This window comes from Mytilus trossulus, chromosome 1 (assembly GCF_036588685.1).
Source record: "Mytilus trossulus isolate FHL-02 chromosome 1, PNRI_Mtr1.1.1.hap1, whole genome shotgun sequence".
Classification (NCBI taxonomy): domain Eukaryota; kingdom Metazoa; phylum Mollusca; class Bivalvia; order Mytilida; family Mytilidae; genus Mytilus; species Mytilus trossulus.
The window spans coordinates 103232660-103252959 of NC_086373.1; the positions used below are offsets into that span (position 1 = coordinate 103232660).

The window sequence follows — 20300 nt, forward strand, 5'->3', positions numbered from 1 at the left end:
GATTCATTTATTTTCGTTGGTACCAATTTTCGTGGATTAAGTAAAACTTTCATATTCGTGGATACTTAATTTTGTGGTTATGCCAAAGTCTGTGTACATTCCTTCAGAAAATTGGCAATTTGTTGAATATTTAAATTCGTGGTTCCCCTGTATCCACAAAATCCGAGAAAATAGGTTACCAACGAATATTAATGAATCCACAGTATCCAACATTGTACTTTTTTCACATCAGTTTGTTTAATCTTGGTATCTATGGTGAGTTGATGATTTGATTTGATTTGATTTGATTTTTGGTGTTTTAACACCATTTCTAAGCACTGCTTTTGGGCTATTTCGTGGTGGCCAATCTTTATTGGTGGAGGAAGCCAGAGTGCCCAGTGAAAACCAGACATTCGATAGGAAAACTGACAATCCTAGTCAACTAAGACTGTAGTGGAGTGCACCTGCACAAGCAGGGTTCAAACTCACAACCTTAGTGTTGACTGGCTAGTGATTACAGTAGTAACTACTTGACCACTTGGCCACCAAGGCCCAAACAATGTTGATGAAATTGAGAAATGAAAACACAATAAGATTACAATATGCAGAGGAAGTAAGCATTCAAGTTTTTAATTTTTTATTAGTTAAAATTCAGTTCTGTTCATTGCTGTAACCTGCAGCTATTCCTTTCATTCCCTCAACTGCATCACTAACTTCTGTTTGACCCAGATTCTGTTCCAATCCTTTCCATGAACGTGATGAGAAAAACTCCTCTGCAAAAATATTTATAAACTGCATTATGAAGATTCTTTAAGTAAGATTGATATATAATAAACAATGACAATATGACATATCAATGAATTTTGATGATACAAATCATTCATAATCACTTGGACAAATAAGATTCAAATTGACACCTTTGTATCTATGATGTAAGATAAGTAAATATGTTTAATAATGAAGTATGCTGAAGACCTTTAATAACCCTTGATAAATAGGAGATTACGGGAGATCTAATAGCCAACTCCCTGATAAAGTAAATCCCCCTGATTAAAGAAAAATGTCCTGAATCATTCATAAAACACCAATCCTAATGGTCAGTGTTATAAACAGTTTAAATTATGTACAATTTCCATTCATGACAAATCCATATGTGACTAGCATATCACATGTTAACCCTTACCAGAATATATTTTTATTTTCTGTAAAAAGTTTTTATGCATGTAAAGGGCAATGTAATTCAAAAAAAAAATTGTATAAACTCAATTATATTCTACCCTCTTCACTAACTTAGGGATTGAGATATGTTGCAATTTTGAAAGGAAATTCAGAGGACATTAATACAACATTCTCAGTCTGCACTATTGAGGACTTCTTACACCCAACAATTTTCTTTATTGATAACGAAGCTGCTTTCTAAAATTCTACTGGATAAGCCTTTCCAAGAGTAACTATTAAAGGTGGTTTACAATATTCCCAGTTTCTTTGCAAAAAAAAGGGCAGCCAACATGATTTGTGACCAACTATAAAGAAGAACCAGACTTCCATCAAAAATAAAAAGATTTTAGTCAAATTGTATGATTGACAATGAGACAACTCTTCACAAGAGATCAAATGCCACAAAAACTAACAACTATGGGTAACTATACAACCTTCAACAATAAGCAACACTTTAAAAAGTTTCTGTATGAAAAATGTAAAACATTTAAAATGTTCATGTTTTTTTTCTTATTTTATAATTTACAATGATAAGTAGCCTACAATTAACTGCTACACCCTATAAAAACTAATTAATCACCATCAAAACGGTTCCCAATTGCCCCACAAACATATACTCTATTGTCCCATAAAATTTCATTACTTTTCTACCTGCAATTCCAAAAAGTGGGACACTCGGGGAGACACCTTATGAGCATATATATATATGTTTGATGACTATTTATTACACATATTAAAGTAGCTGTTCATTAGTAGTCTACAATGTCTTACCAATGTATATACACCTTTTTTTAAATCTGTGTCAATGACTAAATCCAAGGTCAACATTATGATTCATTTCATTGCTGTAAGATATTGATATTTTATTACCTAACTATGTATGTTTTCTAACTGGCTTAGGTTTTATGGTGTATTCAAGTCCAAAATCATTGTTTTTCTGTCTTTCATAATGAAATTTGAAGAGTTTGAACATGATCAAGATGTTAGATAGTTCCTGGTACCAAGTGTATTATTAAATCCAGTGAAAGTATATGTCAACACCCCTATACCTGATTGAGATAATGATTAAAAAGAATTTGAAAATTACACAATCAACTAAACCTTTCTCATATAAACTGATTAAAAAAAGGTTGTAAATATATAATGCAGAATTTCTTTGCCTATCTGAACTGTTCTGTAATTAAGAATTTTGGAAAATTACATCTGAATAATTTTATTTTGTCTTTATCAAGAAATATTAATCTGATTGAAAATGTGAATAAAATTATCCTCAGGACACAGTTAAATACAACAGCAGAAGTTGAACACTAGACAGCAGGGCAAGAATGGTCACATCATTCAAACTTGATACAGCTCTGAATTTGGATTGTGATTAAATATTTGACAAAGCATAAGTTTTTGACACAGAATGAATGTGGTTTAAGAATTCAAATTTTCAAATTGAATAGTATTCTAAAATTTCCCCTTAACATCATTATAAAATTTCAACTGATTTTGTCACACCTGAATTATGTTATAAACGTATTTACACTTTTGGTATTTAGCTGTATCTTGCCTCCAAATGACCTTATATCGACTCTGAATCACCTTTTGACGTAAAGCAACAATCACTTTTAAATTGTGACGTCAAATATTTTAAATTATGATGTCAAAGTTTACGGGAACCTGTGTGATTTTACGTAATGGCGGACAAATTTGCATACAAGACTTAGTGTAAATACATCTATTAAAGGGAAACAACTTCTTGCATTGCATGGAAAGTGGTAAAACAAAATTCACTGAGAAATTTGATGATTCAAGCCATTTCTATCTGATTTTTACACTTTGTTCTTATTTTGTACCCACGACTGTGCCAGCTATGGGTAGTGATGAGCATTTACAAGTTTTGATCAGATTCATTTATGTCCTTGTCCCATAATCAGGCACCTACAATTTAGTGGTAATTGTTGGTTGCTGTCTGCCATATTGGTTTTTTTTTGCTTATTGTTTTGTCATAAAACAGAGGCCCTTGGTTTTCTTGTTTGAATTATTTTGTCATGGTAAGGGCTTTCACAAATGACTTTGCTGTATGAGTTTTAATTTTTTTGAAGGCTCTTCAGTAATATATAGTTATTTACATCCCCATCTTTTGGGACCTTGGTGGAAGGTGTTTCATCAGTAATTATTCCACATATCCTTATTTTTATCATTAGTAAGTTTTTATACTTTCATAATATACAGTTGTTCATATCTGAGGGTAATTTTCAGCTTTTAAACATTTCATTTAGGCAAATTTCAGAAAAAAAGTTCAGTATTTCTGTGATTTTACTTTTTTTTTGTAACATTAGTAAAGTCGTCCTATGGTTGAAGTGGTCTCTGAGGAGTTGAAATAAAAGATATCCAATACAGATATTTGTCTCTCCGAGAATCTCTGGAACAATTGAAGGGTCTCTCAGAGAATCTCTTGAGAAGATTGATTATTGTACTGTTTTTAACCCTTATATCAATTTCATATTACTGACGGATATGTGAGTATTCAGGATTTAATGTGATTTTTTTTCATAAATTATCTTATCCCTACCTGTATATGTTAAAATGTAGAACATTTGTAGGTGGAACAAAAAAAATATGTCAAATCTTATATCCTGAGATATAAAATGTAATCTTTATTCCATTCACAAAAAGGCAATTATTCAAAAAGGTTGTCATGTTATATCTCTATCAAGATAAATATCTAATTTTAGTCAATAAAAACACATTTAAAAGAAATATCAAAATGTATTGTCACTGTCCAGACTTTACAGCCTTATCTACACATAGAAATCCTTTTCGTGATATTTTAAAAAGTGTCACTCATTTAACTTCAGATTGGATTTAAAGTATGGTTGTTGATTGGTGTCTTCTAATTATCATATCAATACATTGTGCTCGTTGAATGGTGTCTTCTAATAATCATATCAATACATTGTGCTCGTTGATTGGTGTCTTCTAATTATCATATCAATACATTGTGCTCGTTGATTGGTGTCTTCTAATAATCATATCAATACATTGTGCTCGTTGAATGGTGTCTTCTAATAATCATATCAATACATTGTGCTCGTTGATTGGTGTCTTCTAATTATCATATCAATACATTGTGCTCGTTGATTGGTGTCTTCTAATAATCATATCAATACATTGTGCTCGTTGAATGGTGTCTTCTAATAATCATATCAATACATTGTGCTCGTTGAATGGTGTCTTCTAATTATCATATCAATACATTGTGCTCGTTGATTGGTGTCTTCTAATTATCATATCAATACATTGTGCTCGTTGATTGGTGTCTTCTAATAATCATATCAATACATTGTGCTCGTTGATTGGTGTCTTCTAATAATCATATCAATACATTGTGCTCGTTGATTGGTGTCTTCTAATAATCATATCAATACATTGTGCTCGTTGATTCAATGGTGTCTTACTATAATGGCAATACATTGTGTGTGTTTTAATTTATATCCATGTAATAAATGAATATAATGTAAGTTTCCTCAATTTTAATAAATGTATCAAATGTGAACAATTGAGGATGTCAAGTAAACATCTAAGACAGAGGTGGATTTAGAGGGTTTTCCAGAGGACAATCCCCCCCCCCTTCCTCTTTTCCACCCCTGATTATGTGTGGAAAATTTGGTTGTATATTTAGTTAATCACAGAAGGATATCTATTGCAGCGCCCCTTCATGAAAATTTCTTGATCTGCTACTGTTAGAGACAGCAACCCAACTACACAAGTCAACTTAACATGGCTGAAATTACCTGCATTTTCTGCCTTTACTGTTGTAACAGCCATTGCTTCATTTCTAGGGACGACTGACATTGACGTAACCTCTGGTTGAGTCACATGACCAATTGTCCTCAGTTTACCTGTGATTAATGATACATCTGTAGTCCCTTCCATGTCAGGATCTTGTAGAGGAACATAGTCTGAACCATCTAAAACAAAAAAAATTGTCACATTCAATATTATATATGAGAATAGAGAAGTAATTTTATAACTTCTTATTTTCATAAATTCATGCCATGCAAAGTGGTGTTAAAATCTCAGTGAGACACATTATTTATCTATTCAATGACTCTTCTTGTTCTGGTATAATCTAGTCTTATTTAAAGATACATGTAGTCTATGGAATTCCACTTAATGACCTTCCCCAAGTATATGAACACTTTTATTGGTGAAATCATCATTTTTAAATAACAGGGTATTGTTTAAGATGAACTATTGTTCTGTATTTTGACTTTATGTATTATTACCTAGTAATATATCCCTGAAGTCTGTGTGGTAATCTCCCGTCCATTCCCTACTTCTGTTACATGCCATCTCCATTTCATACACTGATACAACAGGCTTATAAAATTCTGATGAGTCCAATAATGTATTTTCTGGACATGCTACTAGCACATATACATCCACTTCCAAGAAATTTGCAAGTTTAGGAACATTTAACTTTCCAACAACAAATGTATAACTTTTCTTTCCAGCTTGTTTGATCAAACTTTTGAGTCGTTCTATAACTTTTAAATAGTCAGCTACACCTAAAGTTCCCACTACTATACCAACAATGTTTGCATCCTTAGCCTTCTCCACCATGTAAAATCTTTTCATTAACATTCTATTTACATTAGAACTTTCTTTCCTTAGTTCAAAGTTCAATGGATTATAGGTATAAAAACAGCACTTATTCAAGGTCATGATTAAATTTGTCAAGGTTAAATTTTCTTGTCCTATATAAAGCATGATTGCACTATCTAATGACTGGTTTTGAGGAAGTTTGAATAATCTGTTACATTTACAAATAGAATTATCTTTAGACAGTTCATTTAAAGAATTGTCAAGGCAACTATTATTTGAATCTTGATTTCCTGATGTGAAACTTAGTTCTGACACAATAAAGTTATGAAAATGTTGTTTCAATTCTGTACCAATAGTATCTGAAAGAGAAAATCTAATGTTAATAAGACATTCTATTCTTGAAGCACTTGGTGTTTATCTGCAAACAAACAAACTAGATTGACCAATAAAAGACTCACCAGGAACACACCCAATGGAGCTGAGAGATTTTATGAGGAAAATTGATACTTCTTATATCACTGGTTTTTTTTCTACCTTTGTGTATTTTTTCACCAAGTACAACACTTTGCTTGATGTTTACCATAAACAAGAAGTCAGTTATTATTTTACATCATTAAAATGGAAATTTTTGTATGAAAGACATAGTTTTTTAAGAAAAATGTATGAAGTAAAAATTGAAAATTTTATGATTTAAAGACAAATTTAAGAAAAAATTTCACCGATTTTACGTGTATGCGTTCTACATGTTCTATATAAATGAGCAGCAATTTTAAAAGAATGCCAGCAGTAAAATTTAAATAAAGGGGAAAAAAGAGATTTTCAGATACAGTTTAACGAGCCAAATGTGTATGCAAATTTTTTTTTAATCTGTGGCATAGCCCATTTACTGTAACTTGACCTTAAGCTACTTCTAAAATAAACATGTATTATATAAACATATTTTATATCGTTGAATAGTCACTGTAGACTGATTTCTGTTTAAATCATGGGTTAAAAAACATTGAATGGGGGATAACTCTAACTAGACATACAACATATCTAAATGCTGATAAAAATAAATAATTATGATTAATTCACTGAGTTTTATACAATATTGGAAATGCAGTATGAAACTCTTTCTTTGTAACAGCAATTTAGCCTTATATATAGATAACTGTGTTTAAGAGCCATTTCTGTTTGTCTTATCTCATATTTTAATTGTTTTCCTCCTATGTTTGAATGTATTCTTAAAACTTTTTGTGTATAAGATCAACATACCTACAGCATGGTGATAGCAGGTATCATACAACAAAACAATAAGTTTGTCTTTGTCTGTAAATGTGCCCTTGACCTTTGACACAAGATCAGGAACATCAATTGGTGTCTGACCAAAAACAAACTTGACAGGTATTCGTCGAGTAGGGCTCAAACAACTATGGCCATAATGAATTATACAGTCTGCATTATAATGTTCAGCAGTCACTTCATCTACACAACAACTGAAATATAATAAACAAGTAGCAACAATTTAGGTTTATACTATTCAATTTCTTGAGTTAAATAGGTTTTAAAATGTTACAGTGAATCAATATTCTCATTGAATGTAAAAAAAATATTGAAATTGACAAAAAAATCAAATGAAACATTTTTCAAATATTTAACAAAATAATAAAAGCAGATTATTGAAATGATATTTCAATATAAGCAGTCAGTTATGTTCAATTTAAACAAAACAAGCCCAAAAATATTTCTACTGCATTCTTGGCTTGCAAAAAAGTGAGGAGAAAATGTGGGTTTTTTTATCATTAGTTTACAAACATATAGGCTTAAGATTTATTCATAAATCAACTTGATATCCTGATTTTACTAATATTCTAATTTATATGTTTTTTAAAATGTCTGTATGATAAAATGTTATACATGTGATGTTATCTCATGGCACTTAGTCAGTTATCTGATTTATCAAATTATCTAGGGGGAGATAATCTAATTTTCTCCCTTTTATCTTTACAGGAAATGAGGTCTTTCCATGAAGGTCTATCAGTTAATTGGTGCCAATTAGTTTTTTTTTATAAATTTCTTGAATGATTTGTACTATTGGCTCACCAAAAATTAGGTCTGAAGTGAACTTGGTGAAGGTTATTACACAAATACCTCTTCTGCATATATATATAGAGCAAATTCATATTAATCATTTTTTGATGTGAGATATTACCAATGTTATTTAACTGATCGGGCAGAGCTTTATTTTAATTTGCATAAGGACAGTCTATTTGAAGATGTGTGTGATAAGGATGATGGCCTATATAATTATGATTGATTTCTAATCACCTATCAGTGTCACCAAACTGATATACAAATGAACAGAGTGTACAATCATGACAATATCGGACAAATAACTGGACACTTCAGTGATGAGTTTATCTCAAAACACCTGTCCATAGATAGACTGGTCTTAAATAAGCAACCCGGTTAAAGCTGTCCCCATTTAGTGAAATAAATCAAGTAATAACTTGATACAGTTGGAGGGAAAAAATTATACTTTTACTACTTATTGAAATCATGGTTTCAGTTTATTACATGAAAATCAAGGGAAAATATATCTTTCATTTTCAATAGACATAAAATTTGTTAAGTCAAATTTAAAAACTTTAATAGGGCACAGATATATGAGTAATAACTCTATTTTTGAACATTTAGATTGACAGGACAAAAAATCAAAGAATTCTTACTGTGTGATTTTAAATATTATATTTGAAAAGTGAAATATTACCTGCCATATGATGTATCTCCTAGTATAAACACTTTGCCCTCTATTTGACTTTGAATTTTGTCAGCTATGGGTACAGAGTCTTTCATCAGTTCATCAGGCATTTGCAATGCTATCTATAATGATATAAAGTTAGCACATCAAAATGTTGACAACATTCAGGCAATTAGATACTATTAAAAATTTGATAAATCATATAAAAGTAAATAAATCTTTTTTTAAAACAAATTTTGTCACAATAAAAAAAAACATCTTCAATCAGGAAAAATTTCCATACAATTTCAAAATTGGTCAGTTAGAGATATTTACAATATATAATTTTAAATTACTGAATTAAAAACAAATATTTATAGTTAACTTCTTTATTTAAGAAATTACAAACGAAAGTGAACCAATGCCTGGTGAATCTGTAGTACAGTAGAGTCCATAAAGTGGATAACTCGGGTATGCAGGGACTTTATCATAAAAAAAACATGTAGAGTCTTAAGCAACAACACTTTAGGGACTGCTGCAGAAATTTATTGATCGACATGTTTAAGAAAGTAAAGATTTCTTTTAAGTGTATAAATGTATTTCAGAATTAACAACCAATATTTCAGTTCTCCTGGCTTTTTGATTAACCTTTCTAAATTTCTGTTATTAATCATTAATAACATGGTAACTGATGCAACAGTGAGACAAGGTACATCAAATATTGATAGAAAACATTGTCTACTTGTGTATACATTACATCAATTGACAGATATTTAAAACATACCTTTTTATAATCATGTTTTTGTATCCATTCAATGCAATCTTGAATTTCATAAAATTTCTCTAGTAAATCTTTGGACACATTTCCACCAGAATTAACATCAAGTTTCCTGCTAATTACATCTTCATCAGGAGAACTAAAGTTAGCAGTCATCTTTCTTACTAAAATTATACCAGATATAAGGTTTGTATATCAACATGTTATAATTATTTGATGATTAACTGAAACCCAGGGTTTAAGCTAGGAATTTGAGGGCTTTAGTCACTTTTGCACGCTGTAATAATCAACTTTTTTTTTGTAACAGAAAGAGACCAAGGATACATAGTACAAGCTTCATCTTTGACTTTGTCAGATTTTAAATATCTTGGACTTGGGCAAAGTTGGCAGTATTTGTATGATTTGACTGTATTGGCTCTTATTATGAAAGATTCAGACATGGGATCCGGAAATTTAGTTCACAATTTCTCTTCAGTTTGTTCCAGAGGACATTCCTGATCAACAAAAGTTTAATAGATTCTATTTTTTCAAACAAGGAATTACAGCAGAAATTAACTTGCAATGACTATCTCACTGCATTATCATTATCCTTATAAAACGTCTAAATCGATATTTGGAAATCATTTCTATCAAGTTGGAAATGAATAAAAATCCTTTTTGGAATGATTATAATCATTGTAACTTAGTGTAAGGTGGTTGTAAACAATCACATTTTCTACTTTCGGTTTTAAAATGAAATGAAAACGGGAAGTGACACATGGATAATAAGTACGAAACGAGTCCGGATTCATCAGGAAGTTATAATTTTTCGATTTAAATTCCTTTAGTAATAGATTTATACTTGTCTCTTCATTAAATTCTTGTTATTAACATTTTTGCTGTCTATAAATAGTCATTGGAATACTTTCATGCATGCGTAGCACACTGTACAGGAAGCAACTGTTTGACTCGTGAATTTTTTTCTGAACATTTTGTTTAAAGTTCTATATATTCTAAATGGAATTTGTTGAAAGTTTTTGAGGAAAATTATTATCAAGTATAACGAAAATGCATTCTATTGACGAATCTACAACAAATTAACTTGAAATTGTGATAGTTCACGGTTTGAGAAATATCGAAATTCAAATCCGAACTGTCCGGGGAAAAACAACTTTGATCAAATTACTCCTGGTTGATGAAAAGCATTGCTGACTGACTGATCTTCATGAGGAAAATAATTATGATGGTCAATTATGAGGTTTAATAAACTGATTAGTGACCCAGCCAATGGGGATAAACTGATTAATTGAAATAACTTGTACCACCTGTTGTAATTGTTTATTACCTAGGGGTCATAAACTTGTCAAAAAACATAAAGACAGGTAGATTTGTAGTATTTTCATACGAAAACATTTTTTTACACTTTCAAAATGCAAGTGACGAAATTGATTTGATATACTTTCTTCAATGTGAAAATCGTTTTGTAAAATATGAAAGTGAAGAGCGCTTATTCGGCTAGCAAAATCACTGGTGGACCCTCATTTTTTCAATAATGATTTGGCCATACCATGCATACAGTGACCTTTAGTTGTTAATTTCTCTGTCATTTTGTCTCTTAACAATAAAGTTGTTAAAGTGAAGAGTAGTTTGAATAAAAGTAGAATGTAATAATTTGTTTTTAAAAAATTGGATTATATAGACTCAGAATGGCAACATAATGATAATATGGGGACGTAGTCCTCAATAACAGTAGAAAATTCTATAAAAAATAAAAATACGGGAAAATTTACCGAATTTTTCATTGTAGTAATGAACTCAAAATCGTTCTAATCTTTTTTTGTCACCTTTTGAAATCCCGGACCTGCGCAGAAATCTACAATGTACTTCCTTTTTCCGGTTTTGTTTGTATGAATCTTTGAGTAAAATATCAGTCTAGTATAAATAGGAAGGAACGCAATACCAATTTCATTTTTAATAATTCCTTGATATGAAAAAACATTACCTGATGATAGCGTTTCTTAGTTTACATTGCATATGACATGTATGACGTCATAACTTAAATAAAATGCACAACTAAAATCCCTAACAGATCCAAAATCGGAAACGTTACGGTATTTTTTTTAATAAATATTTAAGTTACAAAAAAATATTTCATACAGACTTCGTCCCCATTTACAGGTAATGACTGCCTCATATTAAGAAAAAAACAATAAAAAGATGGCAACAATTGCGCAATGTCAGGCAAAGAAGCCAGTTCTCGCCTTATGCTATTCGGATAATTGGTTTTCTCACCAAATAATGTAGCTAATTATCATTTCATGTCTTTCAGAAAGTATTTTTAGGGGAATATGATTATATTTTTTTTCTTGGGAACATGTGCCTCAATGTTATTTTGTTTCTTCTTCCACAAATGTAAATTTTATTATTATCAAACGTTTAAAAGATCTATAATTGTAAATTAAAATGTTAATATTTTCATACAAATCCGGAATAACTAGCACCCTATCTCCGGACAATTTGAAGAATGCACTTTTGAACTATTGTGTGATCTTGAATTATGTCATTGCACCGGCTGTGGTACTATTATCATTTCTAGATGATGAATAGAAATTATAAAATATTGTTGTGATCTACCAAGCTGTGATTTTGTACAAATTATATTTTCGTACTGCATGATGGGAAGGGAATCAAGCAAACTACTTTAAAACGTATATTCAAATGATAAACTGAGTATAAAATAAACAATCAACGATGCATGCAATCAATATTATGTATAGGTATTTTGTGTGTACTAGTATTTTAGTGTGAGGTTAACTCATCAACCATTGAGGTGAATATAAAAAAGAAGAATTGGTATGATTGCCAATGAGACAACTATCCACAAAAGACCAAAATGACACAAACATTAACAACTATAGGTCACCGTACGGCCTTTAACAATGAGCAAAGGACCTACCGCATAGTCAGCTATAAATGCCCCGAAGTCCGTTGACTGCCGACGGTCCGACATTTAACGTGCATAAAAACCGCCGCTGCTCGCTGAATTAGATTTTTCTATGTCTGATTGATTTCATATTACAGATTTTATAGATATCTTAATCATCGTATTAACCTGTATCAGTTTGACTTTGTGTGGATCAAATCAATCAACCAAATGGTTAAACCTTGCTTCACTTTGTTGAGATTCTTTTGGCATTTTCATAGCTGAACGTAACTCGATGCGTAGCTGAAACCCCCCCCCCCCCCCCCCCCACCTCTTTTCCGGTTCCCTGGATCGCCTATGTGACCCTAGGTCAGTCAGCGCCCCCCCCCCCCCCCTCCTTGTGAAAAGTTCTGGATCCGCCACTGGGTCACATGAATATGGCTTCAATAAGGTCGAATTATTTACTTGCAAGTGAATAATTTATCAGGGCGATCTTGGTTTCTTAGCTTATTTTGACAAAATTGAAACAAACTAGCTACTGAAAGCGAATTATCATTTCCCTTTTTTTTCACTTCATTCGGTTTGATTAAAAAAAATCATATCTTGTCAACGAATGTCTTTTCTGGGGAAGATGTATATAAGCAAATTGTAGTAAGCATGGATTCCTGATGCTGACTCAAACTTTATGCTCATTTGATTCGACATCGGTGCCTGGACAAGACCCGTTAACCCGCGGATGGGTTATAAATGTGAAAAGGAAGGAACCATACACTGTTTGCAGATTTTTAAGCGGTTATTTTAAAAAAAAATCTATATAAATCAATAGTTGACCTCCAATTCACAGGATAAATGCCTTCTTTTAAACAAAGAAGTGCTTCAACTGATGTACACACTAAATCGGTGCCAAATCTTTTATAATTTGAGAATCAGATTGCTTTGCTTTGAATGTGTATGCGGTGCTTATAAACTTATTCCTGAGGACTTCTACTTTGTGAGCTTGCATATTAAAAATTCGACTCAGCGTACCGGTCTTGTGCAAAGCCGGACTTTGGCTTTGGGTTATCTTTCTTATAGCAAACAGAAACTGTAATATTTTCAACTTCTGAGGAATTGTGGCATTTACAAGTAAAGTTTTAAAACCACAACTCGGTAATTTGCATCTATTATAAATATTAATAACGTATTCAAGTCAAGTTTTTTTTTTAAATTCATAAAATTCATCATGTGCTGTAGAGTTACCACCTAGGGAAATATGAAATACCTTTCATATCCATAACTTGCTCTTATCTGCGACCACTCTCTATCGATACATTTCAATCTCTCTGACAATGATATCAGAAATTCATTATTCCAAGGGGCCCGGTGGGAATGGAGGTGTCCTGATCCCAAAATCCCGGGAGTAATTACATAAAACCCCGAGGTCCCGTTTTTAAAAAAAAATCGCGACATCCCGAAATTCGAAAAAAGCAATCCCGAAAGGGTCAATACCGAAATCCCGAGCTTAAAAACACCCGGTTTCGACGTCCCTGTCCCTCCTTTTACAGGAATCTGTTATAGTCCTTGTACTTTTTCTTAGCGTCGTTGTAGTGTTTTATACGTTTCAAATGAAATGAAATGTACCCTTTATCAATTCAATAGATTCAGTGAAGCTATATAAAACGAAAGACATAATCTGTGTATCTGAGTGTAAGGGATATGATATATCATTGAATTATTTCTACCCAGTATTACGTAACCGAGGGCAGACTCACGAATGAACACGCACGATTGTTTATTATTCTGCAACAAACCATAAAATATTACATTTGTATGCCCATTACGGATCGTAAACATTTTAAAAGACGTTCATATTTTATAGTTACATATGCAAGACATGACACTTGGTGTTGACACAGCCAAATATTGTTGACTTATGTGATAAGGTCAGTGAGACAGTGTTTGTTTGTTTTGCAATTTTAATCCACTTCATTTATTATTTAATCTACATTTTTACAGAGCCTTTTTAATATATTTTAAAATTTAACAGGTGAATTTATTAACAGTCTAACGACTTTGAACTAAGCATTTTCGATTATTATCACTATAATCAAACTAGCAGAACTGATTGCCGGTAGCTTAAACGTTCTCAAGGGGTAAGCATGCTTTTTTTCTCTCACTTCTTTCTCTTTTAGTGACACATTTTTCATTGAATTTTGCCTGTTATTTACATTCTAAATATGCATCGAACTTTTCCAACCTTTTAATCTGTTCAATTTGTGATAAATAAGGGGTCAACTAAGGTAATGCTGTCTAAATTGCTGCGTAACGGTACATGCACTTACGTATTTTTTCTTCAACAAAGGGGTGGTTGTTGTTACAATAAGATAACATTGTTGTCAAATGCTACATCGTAAAGAAGATTTAACAAAAATATTTTCTGATTGTATGTGGGTATGATATATGCAAGTAAGGTAAATTTTAGTTTAAATAAAGTTATGCGTGGGTGTTTAGTTGGAATTACTTCAATGTAGATGTGGTGAGTATATCTCCTAACTTTTCATTCTAAACATACCATTGTTTAAATCCCAATTTTTTTCTTTCGTGCTAAATTATTCGGAGAAATATATTCTGACACGTAAAAGTCCAACTTTCAGTTGTGTTTATATTTCTTTAAATGCGGAAGTTTCAAAATGGGAGTGACGATACATAGCGTATTAGGGAAAGAGGAAATGCCAAGAGCAAAGACATGGCATCATAACTATATATGAATAAAGCAGTTACATTGTAGTCTTGTTTTAACCATACTATTGTAAAAAATGAATAACAGATGTAGCATAAAAGTCCAGTAAGACAACAAATCAAAATATGGAAATAAGAGAAAATTATTAGAGATATTTGAATATATATGTATACTTCATTGAGAGTGCATACGCTATTTCCAAAAGAGCAGTGTCTATACCATTTAGCAAACTACGAGACTAGACAAGACGTAAATACATACGACAAAGATTTTAGAAGTACATGCATGTATAAAATCCAGATGACTTAAAAGAGAACATTACAAATCACAGCCATTTACGAGGTTCCTTAATTGTTTGGGACAGAACTAATCCCATATGGATACCCAATCCTTCACATTGTTTATCATACAATATAACGACAAAGATAAACATAAGATGAGGTATATATAATAAAAATAAGCTCAAAAAGACACTTGATCTTGATTGTTTAATATAGGTATGACACACGTCACTAACACAGAAACAAGTAATGCAATATAACTTGGTGTACAGTATCACGAATGCTCGATGACTCTGAAAGCAAACCCAAAGAACTTATAATCTGTTGATTTAGAATAAAGATAGTAACGTCATGAATTTAGATGAAGAACACGATCGTGTTGCACAGAATTTTAATCCAAACAGGAAATAAATTAAACATTTAAATTATGTTTCTTAAAAGAGTAAATAGATTTACAAGAAGCAATGATTTCACAACTGTGTACACGGTTATGACTCTTATCATAAGTCAATGAATTTGTATATATGTCTCTGCATAAGTCTGAGTATTTAGCAAAAAGGTACGACTTGAGGAACAATGCTGATATCTATTTTCTAAATAAATGATAAAATCATAAAAGGCTACGTGTTCAAAATCGAATTTCATTAAACTATAGCCATACTCTAATGATAAAATCCTAAAACAAAAGTGTACAGCAATTTATGATATACGCAAAACTGATCTGAAAATATATCATGTATCCACGCTTTGTCTACACGTATTTACAATGCCTTGTTCAGGTTTCTGGTCTGATAGTTATAGAAGCGAAGTTTGTACGCAGGATCTGTAGCATTGAAGTAAAAGATATTATTATCAACAAAAGTATTAGCAAATTAAAATGTAACAGTCGCATACAGAAACATCTAAAAATTATTTATACACACTCCATAAGAGTAAGAAAGAATTTAAAGAAAAAAATAACAATAACATTAACCTTAACCTTAACCTTAATAAAGGCATGCATTGCAAAGTGTGTCGAACGGGATAAAGAGGGTTGTATACTTTTATACAGAAAACTTCTGAAACGGATGAAATTGATACAGATATGAGGGGTTGACTGTATCACGCATTATTTGTTTCCAAAGAAAGGTCTAATCTAATGGAGCGCCGATGAGATTTTCAAAACTGTAGTGTTTTACTTTTTTTATCAGCAAATTTCAGTAGGCATGGATTCCTGTTTTTTGTTGTTTTTTTAAAATGACACCAAACATTGCAATTTGGTACACATTTATTTTAAAACTATGTGTATCCACTTATAATGGTCTTGTTTAAACCTTGTGATGAATGGACTCAATATCCATCCCTAGACAAAATCAGAAAATACGTTGAGTGATTGTCCTTTTAGCAGATTTTCAAGAAAATATAAAAAAAAACACAAATTTTAATCATGATTAACCATTAATCGGCTTTAGAGTTATCTTTCTTAGAACGGAAGTAATATTTTAGCAATTTAATACTCGGAAACTCTTGGGCAGACATCAGTTGCGGATCCAGGGGGTTCCTGTGATTGAAACCCCGCCCTTTACTCTGGGTTGGGAAGCCCCTTTTTGAAAGGGCTGGATCCGCCCCTGGATTTCATCAACCTCATTATTGCTGTCTGATATTAAAAGTCCAGTAAAGTTTCTAAACCTCAAACTCGGTTAAGAGCAACCATTAATATTTAAAAAAAAAATCTATTATATCACAAAATCAATGATGGGAGTTTCCAAATTCATTTCAAATAACATTATGAGGAATTGATGCATCAAGTAAAACAGATATTTAAAAACAATGATAAAGTAATAAACATTTACACTATTTCATTATAAAACAGAGAAGAGCAGGATTTGTAAAATAATTTGCAATCAGATTTTTTATAGACAAGAAGACTGATTTAAGAAGAAAATACTTCTGTTTAATAAGAATATGGGGAAGTGTAGTTAAAGAGCCGAAAAGTCATAACCCTTATCAATGCTTGCAATAGGAAGAATCATATACGAGTTATTTATCTAAAGTTTACTTGATTTTAATTTTGGTATTGTGAAACGACAGACGAACAATATTACACCGTGCACCCTTATGCGTCATGTACCGATGGACCCAAAATACCCCCCCCCCTAGAATATCTACAAGTGCAAGTGATCTGACTTGTTCTGTTGAACATATCTATATTGTTGAATATGGTCATGAAATCTAGTCCCAGCTCTTTACAGTATTCTGAAGCAGAATTTGAGCTCTGGGTGAAGGTCTGAGAAAGTAGTAACACGTATGCATGGATTTGGTGATTCGTCCAGGTTTTCAATGTTCTGTATGAATATTGAATATTGAATCCAGTGTGCAAAAGTACAAGCCTTCAATTTGTACTCCACTCATTAAGTGAACGTAAGGTTAAGTGTTCCAGAATCGCTGTCATTGTTCATGGCTCGTATTTACCTTAGTTCGATATTATAAACGGGCCACTCGAGCTATTAGACGTTTCTCATTTCTTCTGGAGAAAGGTTTGATGGTGATCCCATGAAGACTGCAATAAAGTATTGAAGGACTTTTTCTAAAAGTCATTTTTAATGCTTATAATTTTACTGCTTGGGTACAAGATGGAAAGTTACGCTGTACTTATGCCATTGATTGGCGATATAACAATTTTGTGTCTTTTGGTTTAATCAAACTTCACATAATTTCACTTTCTTCAAGTGTCATCATATAACAATTAACTGATGTAATCGCACACTCAAGGTAATTGTTGACTGGTGTTCTATAGTCTGTTTATGTAACTCTTGTATTTTTGTACAATCATTGAAGGAGTTGATTTTCAGTTTTTTTCAGTATATGGATATGGATAGTAAACTGCACATTGCCAGAAAACAAAGAAATAGTGATGGCAACTTTAAATACGTTAATATAGTAATGCAAATAGACAGGAAATAATAAAAAATAAATTAAAAACATTGATTTACAAAATTTTAATCTGCTAACCGAGTCCCTGTGACCAAGGTTCGAATACTGCACGTGGCAGGTGCGTTCGATTCCAAGCTTGACTAGTATTGTCGGTGGTCGGGCACTTCGGCTTCGTGACCTCCACCAAACTGAGTGCAAAAAATAACAAATTGTGCTGAAAAGGGCTTTCGAATACCAACAATCAATCACTCAAGCAATCAATTAGTCAGTAGATTGACAAATTTCATCAGTTTGGAAGGTTGAAGTCCGAGGCACTCTCCGGATTGAATTTTGAAACAATTATATCTATAATCAACACCCTATTTTCCGTTCGAGGATTGTAATAGTATATAAATACAGAAATACTGAAGTAATAAGACAACCAATTTGAGAAGTTAATGATTAATTTTATGAATGAATATAAGCTGCTAAATCAGCCTGAACACTAATACGGAATTTATCACGTTTCCGATCGATACTGCACTCCGACCTCCGGATGACATCAGCTCATTACCATTGCATTTTGTGTAAGCCATATTTGACGACTCGGCAAGGAAAATACACATATAACGGGTTCTAAATCTTCAAAGGAGTTTGATAGTATGTAGATATATAGGTAAGTAACTCGTGTTGTACTAGACAACACCATAATTATGTCAGTATCGACATTGATTCACAGAACAGCCAAAACAAACTCGGCCGGTTTCGCGCACCTGCACATATTTGTCACATGAATGATCTACTTCACCACGTTATTTATTTTGTAGGAAACGTAATGAGGAATATCTTAAAAGTTTATAATGGCACACTCCCCTGATTATTTCTTCAAAGAGTATGGAATAACTGACCAGTCCCCTCTTAGTTTGTTACAGCTCGACCCGGCAGACAGAGCTGTACTTAAAATAGCAGGTAACGTAGTCACTGATTTAATTGCTTTTATTCAGATTAATTATATTCAAATTATTTATCATGTTGACTGTATAATGATATGCAAATACATATATCTGTTATTGTTCCTGTCTATGACAATGTTTTCAGATGACATCATAGGTCACCCACGTGGTGTATATTTTGACTGGGGATATAAATAAATATATGTGTATTGATCAGGGTATATTTAATACCTTTGCTGTCAATCAAACTGCTATTTATTAAATGTTTACCTTTATGTCATATGTCCTTCACCAGGGCCACTTTAAAAAACTGCTATCCTGCCAAATTTGTTTAAAGTTATCTGCTCCAGGTAAACTCACATGTCACCTGAGTGATTACATGGGAAACTAAGACCTTTATATTTACCTGTATTAGGAGACACATGTGGGGTGAATCCCATAGGACACCTTACTTTCTCTTACATCTGGACAAAACTACCAGGATTAACAAACTTGTAAGGAAGTGTGAAAGTTGTCATGAAATAAAAAAGTGTTGTTTGCAATGAAAATGATCAGCATGTGATTTATCTATGGATTAAAGTTTACATTAAAGGGAGGTCAATGTTAGTTTTATGATAAAGCAGTTGAGATATATACATCAAATAAAAAATGTTTAATTAGTGATAAAAATATTACAAGTGATGGAGCAATATTCTCCTACTTTTGACCCAGCGGAGGTTCCTCCTTCTCCGCGAGCAATGCTCCAGTATGAACAGAACAGAAGAAAGGAAACAGGTAATAGTTGTTTACTTTATATCAGGTGCAAACATTGTAAATTTAAATATAAATATGATAAAAGACCTTATACAAAAATTAGTCATCACTTTCATATATATGGGTAGAATGTGGATTCAAACAAGATTTTTAATTAAAAACGAATGATTATACGTTTTTTGAAGGGGGGACTGTAGGCTAAATTAATTAGATTGAAGAGTTTATTGAATGAAAGTTTTTTCATTGAAATACTCCTGAAAAAACAGAAAGAGCAATTCATTCTTTACATGCTGAATAAAAAGTTTCCGGTTTACCATGATTAAAATATGACAAATGCCATAGATAGCTGAAGATACCATGCTGGACCTTCAGTTTAAACTGGTTATATAAACCCGAATTAAATGTCAATTCAGAATAGAGGCTCTAAATTAGCCATATCATCATGACTATTGGATAGCATAAAACCTGGTACCATGTAATACCTTCAACAATACAGGAGGAACCACA

General features: G+C 32.0%; 2 protein-coding genes across 4 annotated transcripts in view; one reads left to right on the top strand and one right to left on the bottom strand.

Annotated features, from left to right (window-relative positions):
* Positions 1–599: 599 nt before the first annotated feature.
* Positions 600–19437, bottom strand: LOC134694633 (2-(3-amino-3-carboxypropyl)histidine synthase subunit 2-like). Of its 2 annotated transcripts, none has more exons than XM_063555682.1 (7): positions 19311–19437; positions 9300–9457; positions 8546–8658; positions 7051–7271; positions 5475–6152; positions 4980–5156; positions 600–752 (listed from the first exon to the last, which is right to left on the bottom strand). In XM_063555682.1, exons 2-7 carry the CDS (start codon positions 9447–9449, stop codon positions 631–633), a joined length of 1461 nt encoding a protein of 486 aa, XP_063411752.1. In that variant the 5' UTR covers positions 9450–9457; positions 19311–19437; the 3' UTR covers positions 600–630. The 2 variants fall into 2 exon arrangements, with proteins under 2 accessions (XP_063411752.1, XP_063411745.1); XM_063555675.1 differs by lacking the exon at positions 19311–19437 and adding an exon at positions 11565–11694.
* The window catches only part of LOC134694620 (microtubule-actin cross-linking factor 1, isoforms 1/2/3/4/5-like), a 141132-nt gene continuing 139475 nt past the window's right edge, over positions 18644–20300 (top strand). For both annotated transcript variants that reach the window (XM_063555665.1, XM_063555660.1), the window contains exons 1-2: positions 18644–18763; positions 18915–19056. In XM_063555665.1, the coding sequence (XP_063411735.1) occupies positions 18948–19056 (109 nt within the window). In that variant the 5' untranslated portion in view covers positions 18644–18763; positions 18915–18947. The remainder of the gene's footprint in view (positions 18764–18914; positions 19057–20300) is intronic.